At 44.1% G+C, this 17,676-nt stretch overlaps 1 protein-coding gene across 1 annotated transcript in view; it reads left to right on the forward strand.

The window, feature by feature from the left end:
* LOC309543570 (RNA-binding region-containing protein 3-like) overlaps window positions 1–17,676 on the forward strand; it is a 111,252-nt gene that overhangs the window by 73,278 nt on the left and 20,298 nt on the right. The window contains exons 9-11 of the mRNA XM_082276037.1: window positions 14,134–14,319; window positions 15,024–15,118; window positions 15,202–15,260. Of these exons, the coding sequence (XP_082132163.1) occupies window positions 14,134–14,319; window positions 15,024–15,118; window positions 15,202–15,260 (340 nt within the window). The remainder of the gene's footprint in view (window positions 1–14,133; window positions 14,320–15,023; window positions 15,119–15,201; window positions 15,261–17,676) is intronic.

Genomic DNA, 17,676 nt, shown 5'->3' on the forward strand with positions numbered 1-17,676 from the left:
GTTCTGGACCGTTTGAGGGCGGAGCATATCCAAAACAGTCCATGGCTGCCGACCCAAAAGAAGTTCAGCTGGAGTTTTCCCAGTGGTTGCATGTGGTGTGGTTCTGTAAGCAGAAAGGAAGGAGTCCAGCTGCTGGGGTGACAGGGACTGTTGTTTACTTGTAGCCACAGTAGCTTTGAAATAGCGTTTGAAGGTCTGTACAAACCTTTCTGCTTGACCATTTGTAGCCGGGTGGTAAGGTGCGGTCAACTTGTATTTGATGTTGTGGGCAGTCAGGAAACCCTGAAACTCCTGGCTTGTGTATTGTGCACCGTTGTCTGTGACAATTTCTCTGGGGTATCCAAACGTAGCAGCGAGATGTAACAGTATGGAAATCGTCGCCTTAGTCGTTGGCTGGGTAACAGGAATGACCTCAGGCCACTTTGAATGGGCATCAATAATGATCAAAAAGGTGTGTCCTCTGATCGGGCCTGCAAAGTCCAAGTGTAGGCGAAACCAGGGAACCGTGGGCCAAGTCCAGAGCTGGACGCACCCTCGAGGAGGGTCTCTTGCAGTTTGTGCACATCCAGCACACGCATTCACATATGTCGTGATATCGGAGTCGAGGTTCGGCCACCACACATAGCCTCGGGCCTTTTGTTTCATACGTGTGCCCCCGGGATGACCAGTATGTAGCAAGTCCAGAATGTGTCTCCGGAGGGTCTGTGGAACGATCACTCGGTCTCCCCATAAAACACAGTTGCCAGACACAGTTAATTCCAGACGCCTACGGAAGTAAGGTTCATAATCCTGTGTGACAGTTGCAGGCCAACCGTACCGTACCCAGGAGAGTATTGTCTTAAGAAAGGTATCCTTGGCTGTATGGGCTGCTACTTCCCCGGAAGACAGAAAGGACAGGCTGGTGTAACGACAACTCTTGACAGGTGGAGAAGAGTCTGTTAATGTCCTTGTCAGACGGGACATGGCGTCTGCATTAGCATTGGCATCATGGCTGCGATACTGGATTTTGTAGCTATATGCTCCCAAGAATAGGGCATAGCGTTGAAGACGGGCCGCAATCGTCTGGGAGATGCCTTTGTCAGGGCTAAAGATCTGAAGGAGTGGTTTATGATCAGTCAGTATGGTGAATTCCCTACCATACAGGTAAAGATGAAACCTCTTCATTGCCCATATGAGCGCCAGAGCCTCTTTGTCAATGTGAGAGTAATTGCTTTCTGCTTTTGTCAAGGACCTGGAGGCGAATGCCACAGGTTTCTCTGACCCATCTGACAAAACGTGAGATAGTACAGCCCCTAGACCATAGGGTGAGGCATCACAAGCCAAGGCGAGAGGCCTTTGGAGGTCATAGTGCACGAGCATGCGTGACGCCAACAGCTTTCGCTTAGAAACTTCAAAAGCACGTTGGCATGCAGCCGACCAGTTCCATCTGGAGTGTTTCTCCAAAAGCTTGTTTAATGGAAACAAAGTGTGTGCTAGATCCGGCAGGAATTTGTGGTAATAGTTCAGCAAGCCCAGGTATGATCGCAGCTGTTGGACGTTGGTTGGGGCTGGAGCTTTTACTAAAGCATCAACTTTGGCTTCCGTGGTGTGTATACCCTCTGCATCCACAAGGTGGCCACAAAACTCCAATTTAGGTACCATGAATTGGCATTTCGCTAAGTTCCCTTTTAGACCCTGCTCTTGGAGTCTCGCCAACACAAGCTCCACGTTATGCTTGTGTTCCTGGTCCGTCAGGCCCGTGATGAGCATGTCATCTAACAGGCACTGTGTGAAAGGAATGTCCGCCAAAATCTCATCCATTTTGCGTTGCCAAATGGCTGGGGCGGAGGCTACCCCAAACACCATCTGATTGTATTCATACAGTCCCTTGTGAGTGTTGATTGTTAGAAACTTGCGGGACGAAGGGTGGACCTCAAACTGTAAATAAGCTTGCCTGAGATCAAGCTTGGTGAACTTTTGAACTCCTGCAAGAGAGGCAAAAATGTAATCTACTCTGGGTAGGGGATACTGGTCTATCTCCATTTGAGAATTTAGTGCCATGCGGAAATCGCCACAAATGCGTAAGTCCCCATTCGCTTTCTTTACTGGTACAACTGGTGATGCCCACTCGCTGTGCTCTACCTTTGAGATGACACCTTGTTCCACCAGCAGGCTTAGTTCAGCTTCCACACCTGCTCGGAGTGCGAAAGGTACCGTCCGAGCTTTGAAGAACCTAGGCTGGGCATTGGGTTTCAGCCTGAGTCTCACACAGTCATGCTTTATTTTTCCCAAATGGTTATCAAAGACTTCTGGGAATCGCTGTTTCAGGGACTTCACCCATCCCTTTTCATCCCCTGATGGGATGGTCACGGTGTTGCAGGGGTTAATGGCAATGTCTGGCATGCCAAAGTGAGCAATCCAGTCTCTCCCAAAAAGAGGGGGTCCCCCATGTTCTAGGATATACAATGGCATTCTCTTTGTCTGACCCTTGTAGGATACCTGTACTTTCACGTACCCCAGTGGGTGGAGTATCTGCTTTGAGTATGTCTGCAGTTTGATTGGTGTTGGACGGACAGTTGTTCGGATCAGAAGTTTTCTCCATTGTTTCTGGGTGATAACTGAAACTGCTGCTCCTGTGTCTACATCCATCTTGAGTTTCTTTCCTTCCACTGTTACCTCTACAGTCATTTCTGAGGGTGCTGAATGCATAAAATGTATGTCTAATCTGTGGAGCACTTCCTCATCCTCTGATTCCGATGAAGACAGATATCTTCCCACCATATATGCCTTTGTCCTGGTGTTCAGAGGTTGTTTGTTTTGCACTTTCTTACTACGGCAGACTCGTTTCAGATGGCCTGCCTTACCACAATTATGACAGAGCTGTTCCTTAAACCGGCAGACTTTGTGATCATGGTCTGTATTCCCACAACGGTAGCAAGCTGACGTCCCGGTTAGTGAGGTTCTATATTTACCGTTAGCTGCAGTTTGCTTGACTGCTGTTCTGAAAACTTCCTCTTTAACCTCTCCCCTTCTACTCTGGGGGTTCAATGCCTCTGTATCTTTCACAGCAATTTCCATCACTGAAGCTATCTCAATTGCCTTTGTAAGGGTAAGGTCTTTCTCTGTTAACAGTCTCTTTTGGCTAGACTCTCTATTCAGTCCCATGACAAACTTATCCCTCAGTGCAGTTGGTAAGTACTCCCCAAAAGAACAGGTTGAGGCTAGTCTGCGAAGGGCGAGCACATAAGCCTTAATATCTTCACCTGGCTGCTGCTGCCGCTGATAGAACCGGAATCTCTCTGCAATCTCTAGTGGTTTAGGCTGGAAGTGATTCCCTAACAGTGTCAGGAGCTCTGCCAATGTCTTAGTTGCTGGTTTTTCAGGGAAAAGGAGATCCCTAAGAGTGTCATATGTCCTAGCACCAACCACTGTCAGAAATACTGCTACTTGCCTGTCGCCTGGGATGGCATTTGCACAGAAATATTGTTCTAGTTCTTCAATCCAGGAAATCCACGTTGTCTGTTCTCCATCAAATTCACTTAATGTCCCGATCAATGACATTTTCCTGCTGGGCTCTGTGGGTGTTTGTATTCCTGACAATCCAGAGTTTTTTTTCTTCCTTTCCTTTCTCACACGGATAGTAACCTTGTACATCCCATCCTCGTCGCCACTGTTATTTTCTCCGTGTTGTGAGAGACACAGGACTCTGGTCTGGAACAACGGATGTTTATTCAGGACTCTCTGTACAGCATTACAGGACAGCTCTGCATATCAATACATCTCTACATGTGTCTAAAGATGGCCACTCTGCCCCTTGACCCTTGTCATCACTCCTGGGTGGAGCCAGCCTTAAAGTGACAGTACATGTGAAACCCTTCAGGTATAACAACCTGTTACTGCCTGAGTGTCTGGGAGTGCCTGTTACTGCCTGAGTGTCTGGGAGTGCCTGTTACTGCCTGAGTGTCTGGGAGTGCCTGTTACTGCCTGAGTGTCTGGGAGTACCTGTTACTGCCTGAGTGTCTGGGAGTACCTGTTACTGCCTGAGTGTCTGGGAGTACCTGTTACTGCCTGAGTGTCTGGGAGTACCTGTTACTGCCTGAGTGTCTGGGAGTACCTGTTACTGCCTGAGTGACTGACCGGGCTGTGAGATTGTGAGTGTTGTGCAACTGAGTGTCAGTTGAGGGTAGCGGAGTACCAGAGGGTGAGAAGGTAGAGTTAGGAAGCCAGGAAATAGCCACATAGGATAGACTTAAATCACTGAATCCCCATTAGATAGATTAGTAGGTACAATGCCCGGCGGGTGTGGAGATGCGATTCGGTGTACATCTTGTGGTATGTATACGTTCCTCGATCATGAGATCGAGGGCGAATACAAATGCACAAAGTGTAAGCACGTCGTTTCCCTGGAAGCTCAGGTCCTGAATCTAGGGAAGCAGCTGGCAACACTGAGACGTATGTCCATACTGAAGGAGAGCTGGGATCGTACCCGCCAGGTGCAGGCAGGGGTCTGCACAGAGGTGGGCGGAATGACGGAGGTGCAGGCAGCAGAGTAGACATGTGACAGTTAGGAAGGGTAGAGGGCAAAAAGGCAAGGAGGCTGATCCTGGGCTTGAGCACCCCAATAGATACGCCCTGTTGTGTGATGTTGGGGAAACCAGTCAGGGACCAGCATTGCTGGAGCAGAGTGACGCCCCTAGCTGCCAGGGGAAGAACTCCTCCAGTGAGGCTGGGAGAAAGGGAAAGGAAAGACAGTTGCTGGTGGTAGGGGACTCAATTATTAGAAGGACAGACAGTGTAATCTGTGACAAAGACCGTGTGTGCCGAACAGTCTGTTGTTTGCGGGGCGCTCGGGTTCGGCACATTGAGGATCGGGTGGACAGATTATTGGGTGGGGCTGGGGAAGACCCAGCTGTCATGGTACACGTGGGTACCAATGACATAGGCAGAGGAAGATGGAGAGTCCTAAACAATTTCAGGGACTTAGGCACTAAGTTGAGGAGAAGGACCTCCAAGGTAGTATTTTCCGAAATACTACCTGTACCTCGAGCCACACCAGAGAGGCAGCGGGAGATTAGGGAAGTTAACGAGTGGCTGAGGAGCAGGTGTGGTAAGGAGGGTTTCGGGTTCCTGGAGAACTGGGCCGACTTCTCAGTCTGCCACCGGCTCTTTGGTAGGGACGGATTGCACCTAAATGGGGAGGGTGCAGCCGTACTGGGTGAGAGGATGGCCAAAAAGTTAGAGGGGCTTTTAAACTAGGGAATGGGGGGGAGGGTACAGATGTAGAATTAGCCAGTGGAAAGCAAGTTTCAGAGGGCAGAAATGGGGGCATTAGCGGTTGGGTGATCAGAGCTCCTATACCCAGGGTGGGTATGGGGAAAAATCAAGTGAGCAGCCTAAAAACATCAAATGAGGATAAATGTAACCGGTCAAAATTAAGAGGTTTGTATACCAATGCCAGAAGCCTGGCCAACAAGATGGGAGAGCTGGAGCTGCTGATGTTTGAGGAGGACTTCGATTTTGTGGGGATAACTGAGACTTGGTTTGACAGCTCTCATGATTGGATGGCGACCATTCAGGGGTATTCCCTTTATCGCAGAGATAGAGAGGGTAAAAAAGGGGGAGGGGTATGTCTGTATATTAAGAACAGTGTACAGGTAAATATGAGGGATGATATTAATAATGAAGCTAAGGACGAGGCAGAATCCCTATGGGTAGAGCTTCAAAGGGAAGGAACGGTGGGGAAGGTAATATTGGGCGTATGCTATAGGCCCCCCAACCAGAGGGAGGAGGGGGAGGCGGACCTCATTTTACAGATAGGATTGGCAGCAAGGACGGGAAATGTCATTATAATGGGGGACTTTAATTATCCAGATATAGACTGGGCAGAAGGAACCGCACACTCAGCCAAGGCTAGGCAGTTCCTAAATGTTTTGCAGGACAATTTCATGGGTCAGATGGTGAATGCACCGACGAGAAAAAATGCGGTACTTGACCTACTGATTACCAACAATACAGACCTGCTCACGGATATAGAAATACGGGAGAACTTAGGAAACAGTGACCATAGGTCAATAAGTTTCAGTATTAATTAGTTATAGGAAGCAGAGGGGTAATATAAGGATGCTGAATTTCAAAAGAGCCAATTTCCCAAAACTGCGCTCGCTGCTAGAAAATATCAATTGGGATGGAACCCTGGGAACAAAGAACACGGAGGAAAAATGGGAGTGCTTCAAGAGCATACTTAACAAGGGGATTGACCAGTGCATTCCAAAGGGAAATAAATTTAAAAGAGCAAAATTAAACCCTGGGTGGCTAAACTCCAACATAAAAATGCATATTAGTGCTAAAGAAAAGGCCTTCAAAAAATACAAGACTGAGTGGTCATTGGCAGCATTTAAGCATTACAAAGAGTGTAATAAGAAATGTAAAGACGAAATCAGGGCGGCTAAAATAGAACACGAGAGACATAAAGCGGAGAAGAGTAAAAAGAACCCCAAGAAGTTCTTTAAGTATATAAACAGTAAGAAAGCGAGGCCAGATCACATTGGCCCCATAAAAGATGATAAAGGAAATATGGCCACTGACGACAGAGAAAAGGTGGAAGTGTTAAATCATTTCTTCTCTTCAGTCTTCACAAAAGAATCGGGGGGCTACACGAATCTAGCTTGTAAGGCCAAACTAAACACACCACAGGAAGTGCCGCCATGGCTAACAGAAGATAGACTTAGAACTAAACTAGAGAAACTTAACATAAATAAATCACCGGGACCGAATGGCTTGCACCCGAGGGTTCTTAAAGAGCTCAGCCAGGTGATTGCCAGACCATTATTCTTGATCTTTAAGGATAGTTTACAGACGGGTATGGTGCCAGCTGATTGGAAAAAAGCCAACGTGGTACCAATATTTAAAAAGGGGCCAAGATATATCCCGGGGAACTATAGGCCGGTCAGCCTAACATCTGTAGTCTGCAAGATGTTGGAGGGGATGTTAAGGGACCACATACAAGACTTTAGTAATGAAAACAGTATTATTAGTAGTAATCAGCATGGATTCATGAAAAATCGTTCTTGCCAAACCAATCTATTAACCTTCTACGACGAAGTGAGCTGCCACCTAGATAAAGGTAAGCCTGTGGATGTGGTGTATCTGGACTTTGCAAAGGCCTTTGACACCGTTCCCCACAAACGCTTACTGTACAAACTAAGGAAGGTAGGTATGGACCATAAGGTGAGTACCTAGATAGAGAACTGGCTCCAGGGGAGAGTCCAGAGGGTGATGATTAATGGGGAGTATTCGGATTGGGCGGGTGTGGAAAGTGGGGTCCCCCAGGGTTCGGTCCTGGGATCAATCCTGTTTAATTTATTCATAAATGATCTAGAGGAGGGGGATATCTAGTACAATCTCAGTATTTGCAGATGACACTAAACTAGGCATGCCATTATCTTCTATGCAGGATGTAGAAACCTTACAAACGGACCTGAACAAAATAACGGGGTGGGCAACTACATGGCAGATGAGGTTTAATGTTGAAAAATGTAAAGTAATGCACTTGGGGGCCAAAAACCAGAAAGCAAGCTACTCACTAGGGGGGGAACCTCTGGGTGAGTCTAGGATGGAAAAGGACTTGGGGGTACTGGTAGACAACAGGCTTGGCAGTGGCATGCAATGCCAAGCCGCTGCAAGTAAAGCCAACAGAATACTGGGATGTATAAAAAAGGGGATTCACTCCAGAAATAAAGAGATTATTCTTCCACTCCACAAGACCCTGGTCCGGCCACATCTGGAGTATGCTGTCCAGTTCTGGGCACCGGTCCTCAGGAAGGATGTGCTGGAACTGGAAAGAGTCCAGAGAAGGGCAACAAAAATAATTAGGGGAATGGAGGACATCAGCTATGAGGAGAGGCTACAAGCACTGAACCTGTTCTCTCTGGAGAAGAGAAGATTGAGGGGGGATATGATATCAATATACAAATACTGTACTGGTGACCCTAGCATAAGGAACAAACTTTTCAGAGTAAGGGAATACAATAAGACACGTGGCCACTCACTAAAACTAGAGAAAAGGCGGTTTAACCTTAAAATGCGTAAGGGGTTCTTCACTGTGAGAGCAGTAAGGATGTGGAATTCTCTTCCACAAGCAGTCGTATCAGCAGGGAGCATTGATAGTTTCAAAAAACTATTAGATGGGCACCTTAGAGACCACAACATACAGGGGTATACAATGTATGGTTAAAAGCAAACACACACACACACATCATAGGTTGAACTGGATGGACTGTTGTCTTTTTTCAACCTCACTAACTATGTAACTATGTAAGGATCAAAGCTGAAAGGGATTCCGTCCAGACTGACCTCGCCGGTCTTGGTACGCCGATCGGGTATGGCTGGTCGCCGATGCTCCTTGGGGACTTCCTCTCAGGGAGGATCTGCAGTCTCAAGGACCGATCTTCCATCCTGCTTCACAGTGTCTGGCTTTGACGACTTGGCTGTTAAACACCAGGTGCTGAAGGATGGAGGTTTATCTGAGTCGGTGGTTCCTACGCGTTGAAAGCTAGGAAATCTACTTCTAGGAAGATCTACCATCATACGTGGAAGACGTACATTGTGTGGTGTGAGTCTCTTGGGCTTTATCCTCCCTCCTTCTCAGTGGCTCAGATCTTAACCTTCCTTCAACGGGGGGTTGAACATAAATTGGCCTTGAATACCATCAAGGGCCAGGTATCGGTTTTGGCAGTCTTTTTCGAACGACATTTGGCCTTGCACTCCCTGGTGCGTACCTTTCTTCAGGGTGTTCCTGCAATACAATGGCAATGGAGCCCTTCAATGCGGGCTCCATTGCCACCCTGGGATCTTAATGTGGTGATTTCCGCTCTACAGAAGCCTCCCTTTGAAAATATTTTGGAGGTTTCCCTGCTTGCGCTGCCCCAGAAGGTGACTTTTTTTTTTTTTGTGGCTATCACCTCTGCGCTCAGGGTGTCAGAACTGGCGGCGTTATTCTGTCATTCACCTTATTGGTGATTTACAAGGATAAGGTGGTGCTTCGCCCCTGTTCATCATTCCTTCCTAATGTGGCTCTTAACTGTCATTTGCATGAAGACATTGTGTTGCCTTCCCTGTGTCCCAGGCCAAACATCCGAAGGAAATCCCCTTGCATGCCTTGGATGTGGTCCGGGCAATTAGGGGTGTACCTGGCAGCTACGGAGTCTTTTAGGAAGTCAGACTCTCTATTTTGTGCTCACGGACAGACTTGACTTAAAAAGTTGTCTGCTTCTTCTGCAACCATTTCCAGATGGATCAGACAGAGGGTGGTTCAGACCTATTGCATCAGGGGTCAGGTTCCTCCTTTCCCTGTCAAGGAGCACTCTATTAGGGCACTTGGTGTCTCCTGGGCTTCCTTTTATCAAGCTTCAGTAACGCAGGTTTGTCAAGGAGCACTCTATTAGGGCACTTAGTGTCTCCTGGGCTTCCTTTTATCAAGCTTCAGTGACGCAGGTTTGTAAGGCAGCCACCTGGTCGTCGGTGCACGCTTTTATAAAATTTTTATAAAGTGGATGTGTTGGCATCTGCGGATGCTTTTTTTGCTGCAAGGTTTTGCTGGCTGCTGTTTAGGCAGAGATGTATAGTAACGAAGTAGAACTACTTCACTACTGTACTTAAGTACCGAAATGCGGTATCTGTACTTTCCTAGAGTATAATTTTTTTCTCCTACTTCTACTTTTACTTCACTACATTTTTTCGATGATTTCGATACTTCTACTCAAGTATTTTTTTTTTGTGCTGCATAGTTACTCGTTACTATTATAAAAATTACCACTGCCAGAACAGTAGATGGCAGGTTGCATAAAGCTCAAAAAAATGTGTATAATGTCATTTGTAAATCAGCGCATACGAAAATAAAGGCTGTGTATAATAAAAGCTGCTATACCAAATCTTTCTAATAAAAAGAAAATATGAAACAAACAAATAAATTGTGCTACAGCGCTTAAAGTGCATCAAGAAACTACTAACAAACACAACTTGGCTGTGCGAATAAAGTGCCTGTGCAATCGATATAATATCATTGTTGCCCCCAGTGCCCTGCCCACACTCCACACAGTATCAAAAATAAAGTGACATGAATGTGCTAAAGCCTAAATGCAGTGAAAATAATTATTCCCACAATGTAACAGTAAATTCAATTCATATAAAATATGACAATAAATCACAATAAAATAAGTTATGAAATAAGTTAGGTCAGGTGCGTGCAACAAGTTGAAGTGTGTAAACCTATCTATAACGAAAAGTCCATAAATTAATTCCAGTGTGCAAATCTAAAGTGTCACTTCACTTGTTAGATGCTTCCACCTCCTTCAGTGCTCGAGTGACCGACCAACACACTTAATGGTGGTGGCACTGGTGGATAGCGTCTGGGTGGCACTGTGGCACTGACTGCACTGGTTCAAAAAGCCATATATATTTAATTATTTCAATTCTCAATCTCATAGGTCCTCTCCTCACAAAATATTAATAACTTAAGATTAGGTGATGAACTTCTTGGCGGCCCTGGCAGGATGACGGGGACACCCGCCACTTCTGGAGCCGAGCCGCTGTGATTCCCCAACATGTGACAAAGTGACAGCCAGGAGATCTAGTGGCTAGTAGTGCTCAACAATACCGCTTTTATATATAAAAATGAAATAAAATATACTGACTCACAATTTAGTAGTAGTAGTAGTAGTAGTAGTAGTAGGTAGCGTGTAGCAGTGGGCAGCACAACTCAATTCAATCAATCCCACAGCCTCGCTCGCGCCGCGGCCCGCGGAATCACTGTCATGATCATCAAGTTAAGACCGCACTGGAGGAGCCGTGCTGCCGTCTTCCCGCTCGAGGTCTCCGCCTCTAAACGTGTTGTGTGTCACTCAGACTCCACCCCTTAGGGCACTTACTGAGAGGAGTTGTGACACGAGCGGCGGGACTCGGAGCATTTTCTTCGTTATCTCATCTTCTTCTCTATGAGATGAGTGAGGTGGACCGTGGAGAGGGCCTAATCCTTGCCATGGCAAATGTGCCATTTGAGAATCAAATAATCAATATAAAATATTAATATATTATATACACACGGGTCATGGGTGGCTTTTTTGAACCAAGAAGAGTGAGACTGACGGCTATGATGATTATCCGACCATCCATGGTCCATGGACCATAAGTGTTGTGTTGTGGTGGTGCCTGTGCTTCCTGCGGCCTGCCTCTGCCTGTACGGCTGTGGCAGTGGCACTTGACTTGAGCAAAGCAAATGAGCACTACTGGTGTGAAGGACAGGTGGTGGAAGCATGTTCCGACAAGTTCTTATAATGAAAATAATATAGACAGCTTTTTGAACCAGTGCAGTGCCAGTGCTACTAAGGTGAGAGGCAGAGAGAGAGGCTATCCAGTCCACCACTTTACTTGAGCAGATCACAGAAGAAAGGTGGAAGCATCTGACAGCAAGTCAAGCACTTCTTAGATTGCACACTGGAATTCAGTTATGGACTTTTCGTTATAAAGTTTAGTTTACACACTTAAACTTACACCTAACTTATTCACAATCACAACTTATTTTATTGTGGTATTGTCATATATATTTTATATGAATTCTATTTACATTGTGGGAATAATTTGCACTGCATTTAGCACAGACATGTCACTTTATTTTTGATACTGTGGGCGATGATTTTGAATACAAGAAGAATATATATATATATATATATATATATATATATATATAATTGCAGGCACTTTATTAGCATTTTTAGCACAGCAACTTTGTTAGTAGTTTTTGATGCATTTTTCACTTTAAGCCTAAGGAATTGTGATTGTCCTTTAGGTTAATCATTTGAATAAATCATTTAAAATAATAAAAAACAATATGATGTTCAAACTTTTGACTTCTTTCTTTAATAACTTCATAACACAGTACTTGTACTTCTACTTTCAGTACTTGAGTAGAATTTTTTTTTCAAAACTACTGGTACTTTTTACTTTTAGTACTTAAGTAGCAAATTTTTTGAAAAAACTACTTGCAATACTTAAGTAAAAAAAATGTTGAATACTTTAGTACTTCTACTTAAGTAACTTTTTTTGCGAGCACTTCCACTTCTACTCAAGTCACTTTTTGATCGAGCACTTGTACTTTTACTCAAGTAGAAATTTCGAGTACTTTATACAAGTCTGTGTTTAGGGGACCTGGTCCTCTTTGAGGTTGTATTGTTTTTTTCAGGTGAGCTCCAGTTTTTTTATGGTTGAGCTCAATGTTATCTGGTTGGCTTTAGTTAGCCTTGGGAATTTCTTTCTGCTTTTTTTCCCACCCCTCACGTTTAACACTGCTTTAGGACGTCCCCGAAGAATCAGAAGATGTGTCTGTCAATGAATGAAAGAGAAAATGGGATTTTGGACTTACTGTAAAATCCATTTCTCTGATGTTCATTGACTGACACAGCACCCACCCCTCTGGAGTTTGCTTTCTTTTGACCTTGCTTGTATCAGAAATGAGTGCCTGTAGCTGAGAGTGGGTGTACACCCCCTGGGACTGCCCATAGGCGTAGCCAGGCTTTTTCCTGCCTAGAGTCCTACTCCTGTAGGGGGCAGTGTAACCCAATGGTTAAGAAGAATCAGGAGCTGTGTTAGTCAATGAACATCAGAGAAATGGATTTTACGGTAAATCAAAAATCCCATTTTATCTTTCATGAGCGCTATAAATCGGGTTAAGGGCTTTCACAACATGATCGTGAGCTTCCTGTCCAGGCATAAATCCCACCTGCTCTGGGCCAATGAGCTTGGGCATAGATTCTGTCAGTCTATTGGCCAAGATTTTCACCAGTATTTTTATGTCCACATTTAGCATTGAAATTGGCCTATAGCTGGCGCAATCGGTAGGGTTTTTAGCTGGCTTGGAAATAAGGGTGATGTGATAATAGTGAGCCGTGAAGCCATCAGGGCCAGGGCTCTTTCCCAGTTTTAGACTCTTTATTGCCAACATAAGTTCATCAACTGTGATAGGTTTTTCTTAAAATCCAATTTCTGCAAATGTTAAAGTGGGCATACCACTGTCACTTAGATCATTTCTCTAAGCTGCCATCAGTGCTGCGTGTCAAGCCAAGCCCCCTCTGCCTCCACTGTTTACTGTCATTTGAATAACTGAGTAGGGATTAGTTCTGGGTGTTAGCCTTTAATCTCAATTTGGGAAGAAATCCCCTTGATCAGCCTGGGCCCAGGATCCAGTTCTCTCAATGATCTTTTTAAAGGTTAAAGGCTAAGTCCACCTTTTGGGACCATGTTTCTTGTTACACCCATGTTTAAGGTGTAACATGAACGTTAATCTAAAAAAGGTGGAGTTATTGGCACTTGCAGGCAGTTTAGGATTTATGTCCAAATTAGGATAATTTAGGTAAACCCTGCAGTAAAAATGTATTGTATGGGTTAGTTGACAACACACTATTCCCTGTAAAATCTGTAAATTAATAGGTTTGTACCAAGCAATTTCTTGCAATTGTAAATTGACAATGGACTGTGTTTATGTAATACATGTTCACAAAGCAGAACTACACTGCATCTGAGCACCATAAATCAAAAACGCTGTTTGATTCATTTCTAAAATTCAGAGCAAGCTAACCCATCCACCAGTGTCTCCATGCTTTCTTTTTCTGAGAACTCACTTTGATAAACACCCCCTAGCATTTCTGGTTTTGGCTATCTTTAGTAGGGGGAGATGATTCATGTAGCATTTACTTCCTGTAATCTATCAGTCCTTAGCTCAGGCATGCAGGTGTGCTTAGCTGAGAGAGCCCTTCCTGATGACTCCTGGGATGTATGACATAATTTACCTAGGCCTGGAAACCACAAAGTAACCGAAGAAATGTAAAAAAGTAAATACAAAAAAATATCTTCCTATCAATTTACTACTGCTAGCAGTATAATAATTAAAATTAGTTAATGTTGACTGAGACTGAAGTTCTGCATTAATGCTATTTGCCATAATGCATTCACTGGCCTACAAATGTTTTAAACTTTGTCCCTTTTTATCTGTACTGTAATTAGGTAAATTATAATAATAGCACCTGCAATTATTGTTGGTGGAATTGTTTATTTTTACAGAAAGTAGTAATCTAAAAAAATCCAATTTTTTTTTTTTTTTCACAGCCCCTGTTCCACAAGTAGAGGCAAAGACTGTTTTACAGGAAAGTGAAGAGATGCCAGGATTTGGAAAGATCTATCCCACTCAAGTATCTAAGGATGATGACGATGATGATGGAGATGAGGAAGATGATTTGCCAAAAGAATTTATTTCCAGGAGGGAATTGGGGAAAAAGAGAATTTCAAAAGAAGGCAAGTTTTCTTTGTAGATGACCCATAGTCTCCCAAGAATTATGCCCAGTCTCTCATTGTGATAACATTTGTAGATAGTAGCAATAAATAAAACCTCACAGGGGAGAAATCTATACATACCTTCTAGAAAAATTGTGCCATTCAAGAGTAGTTTTGGAAATGGATGTAGGTTTCTTTATAAGGCCATTAGAAAAATAATAAAATTATATTTGTGGCTTTAAAATAACAATACTGCTGTCAAGTTGAGTTGGAGGGAGTGCTTATATTTCTTCCTCCTGTGGTTATGAGCTGCGCATTTCCATTCCCTAATTATGTAGACTAAAGGTGCAGCACATGTCTCAGCTAGCAAATACAGAACTACAAGGAGTGAGGCTTAGTGCTGACTGGGCTCCAGCATAGCCGGGAAATCTTGCAGTTCTCCTAACAGGAAGCAAGAAAAGCCATTTATGTGCATCTGACTGTGAATTTGTTGTTGGCTGCTTAATTTCCACTGCAGTGGAATGAATTTTGTCACTTAAGGAATAAGGCAAATAGGAGTTCATGGTTCCAAGTATTTTTCTAGCAAAAAAACGAATTATAACATGTATGTGAAAATTTTCAAAATGACCTTGGACTAGTGATTAACACTAATATGTCGTACATGAAAAGTTTGATTGTGAAATAATCGATAACTTCTTTAAAACCTTGTTTATTCCTGGATGTAGAAATGCGCCAGCTTTCTGTGTTCAAGGGTTATGAGCCGGGAGAGCCAAACTGCAGACTGTATGTGAAAAATTTAGCAAAACAAGTCACTGAAAAGGTAATGATCACATGCAGATTGCGGTCTGTGTTTCTGTCATCATGTGCTCCATTTACCTACATATTGCACTTCTTTTCCAACAGGAGCTCAAGTTTATATTTGGGAAATTCATCAACTTTTCATCTGAAACCGAAAAGAATATGTAAGTTGCAGTTACTAGATTTGATATGACAAAGTAGTAAATGCCTTGTGGCCTACTTAACAGTACACATCCAGATTTTGAGTATTTTGTCATTCTGGCCTTTTTTATGGTACCAGTGGGTAATGACACCTTCAAGTGGTCAGAGGCTTTGGTTAACCGTATGAGCAGGTCTTCCATGTCAAATGAGCAGAAGACCAGCCTTCTTTAGCGTGTGCTGCTGTCAGCAACAGAAACGCATCAATTGAACCAAAGCACTAAACCTGTGAAGTCAGTGTTCAACTTGTTTACATAGACCGAGCCCTGTCCTGTACTTCTCGTTGTCGATCCACAGGTGTTGGCAGTCATCCATTGGCCAGCACCCTTTGATTGGCTTGTGCTGTGTCTAATCACAGCACAGCCAGGTCCCTGGAGGCTCACATGTACCCACGCCCCCTACCCGGAAGTCCCGGATCGCATACTAGGTACAAAATTACGAGGTTTGTATACCAATGCCAGAAGCCTGGCCAACAAGATGGGAGAGCTGGAGCTGCTGATGTTTGAGGAGGACTTAGATTTTGTGGGGATAACAGAGACTTGGTTCGACAACTCTCATGATTGGATGGCGACCATTCAGGGGTATTCCCTTTATCGCAGAGCTAGAGAGGGTAAAAAGGGGAGGGGTATTTCTGTATATTAAGAACATTGTACAGGTAAATATGAGGGATGATATTAATAATGGAGCTATGGACAGGCAAAATCCCTATGGGTAGAACTTAAAAGGGAAGGCACTATAGGGAAGGTAATATTTGGGCGTATGCTATAGGCCCCCCAACCAGAGGGAGGAGGGGGAGGCAGACCTTCTTTTACAGATAGGATTGGCAGCAAGGATGGGAAATGTCATTATAATGGGGGACTTTAATTATCCAGATATAGACTGGGCAGAAGGAAACGTGCGCATTCAGCCAAGGCTCTGCAGTTCCTAAATGTTTTGCAGGACAATTTTATGGGTCAGATGGTGAACGCACCGACAAGAAACAATGCGGTACTTGATCTAAATACTTGTAGAAATACGGGGCAACTTAGGAAACAGTGACCATAGGTCAATTAGTTTCAGTATTAATTATAGTAATAGGAAACACAAGAGTAATATAAGGACACTGAATTTCAAAAGAGCCAATTTCCCAAAACTGCGCTTTTTGCTAGAAAATATCAAATGGGATAGAACCCTGGGAACAAAGAACACGGAGGAAAAATGGGAGTGCTTCAAGAGCATACTAAACAAAGGGATTGGCCAGTGCATTCCAAAGGGAAATACATTTAAAAGAGCAAAACTAAACCCTGGGTGGCTAAACTCAAACCTAAAAATGCATATTAATACTAAAGAAAGGGCCTTCAAAAAATACAAGGCTGAGGGGTCATTGGCAGCATTCAAGCATTACAAAGAGTGTACTAAGAAATGTAAAGGTGAAATCAAGGCGGCTAAAATATAACACGAGAGACATATAGCGGAAGAGAGTAAAAAGAACCCCAAGAAATTCTTTAAGTATATAAACAGTAAGAAAGCGAGGCCAGAACACATTGGCGCCCCATAAAAGACAAAGGAAATCTGGCCACAGAGGACAGAGAGAAGGCGAAAGTGTTAAATAATTTCTTCTCTTCAGTCTTCACATAAGAATTAAGGGGCTACACTAACCCAGCTTGTAATGCTAAACTAAATAATACACCTCAGGAAGTACCGCCATGGCTAACAGAAGATAGACTTAGAACTAAACTAGAAAAACTTAACATAAATCACCGGGACCGGATGGCTTGCACCCGAGGGTTCTTAAAGAGCTCAGCCAGGTGATTGCCAGACCATTATTCCTGATCTTTAAGGATAGTCTACAGACGGGTATGGTGCCAGCTGATTGGAAAAAAGCCAACGTGGTACCAATATTTAGAAAAGGGCTGAGATATATCCCGGGTAACTATAGGCCGGTCAGCCTAACATCAGTAGTCTGCAAGACTTTGGAGGGGAGGTTAAGGGACCACATACAAACAAGACTTTAGTAATGAAAACTGTATTATTAGTAGTAATCAGCATGGATTCATGAAAAATCGTTCTTGCCAAACCAATCTATTAACCTTCTACGATGAAGTGAGCTGCCACCTAGATAAAGGTAAGCCTGTGGATGTGGTGTATCTGGACTTTGCAAAGGCCTTTGACACCGTTCCTCACAAACGCTTACTGTACAAACTAAGGAATGTAGGTATGGACCATAAGGTGAGTACCTGGATAGAGAACTGGCTCCAGGGAGAGTCCAGAGGGAGGTGATTAATGGGGAGCACTCGGATTGGGCAGGTGTGGAAAGTGGGGTCCCCCAAGGTTCTGTCCTGGGACCAATCCTGATTAATTTATACATAAATGATCTAGAGGAGGGAATATCTAGTACAATCT

This window comes from Pelophylax lessonae (genome assembly GCF_965119305.1).
Source record: "Pelophylax lessonae genome assembly, contig: HAP1_SCAFFOLD_227, whole genome shotgun sequence".
NCBI classification, from domain to species: domain Eukaryota; kingdom Metazoa; phylum Chordata; class Amphibia; order Anura; family Ranidae; genus Pelophylax; species Pelophylax lessonae.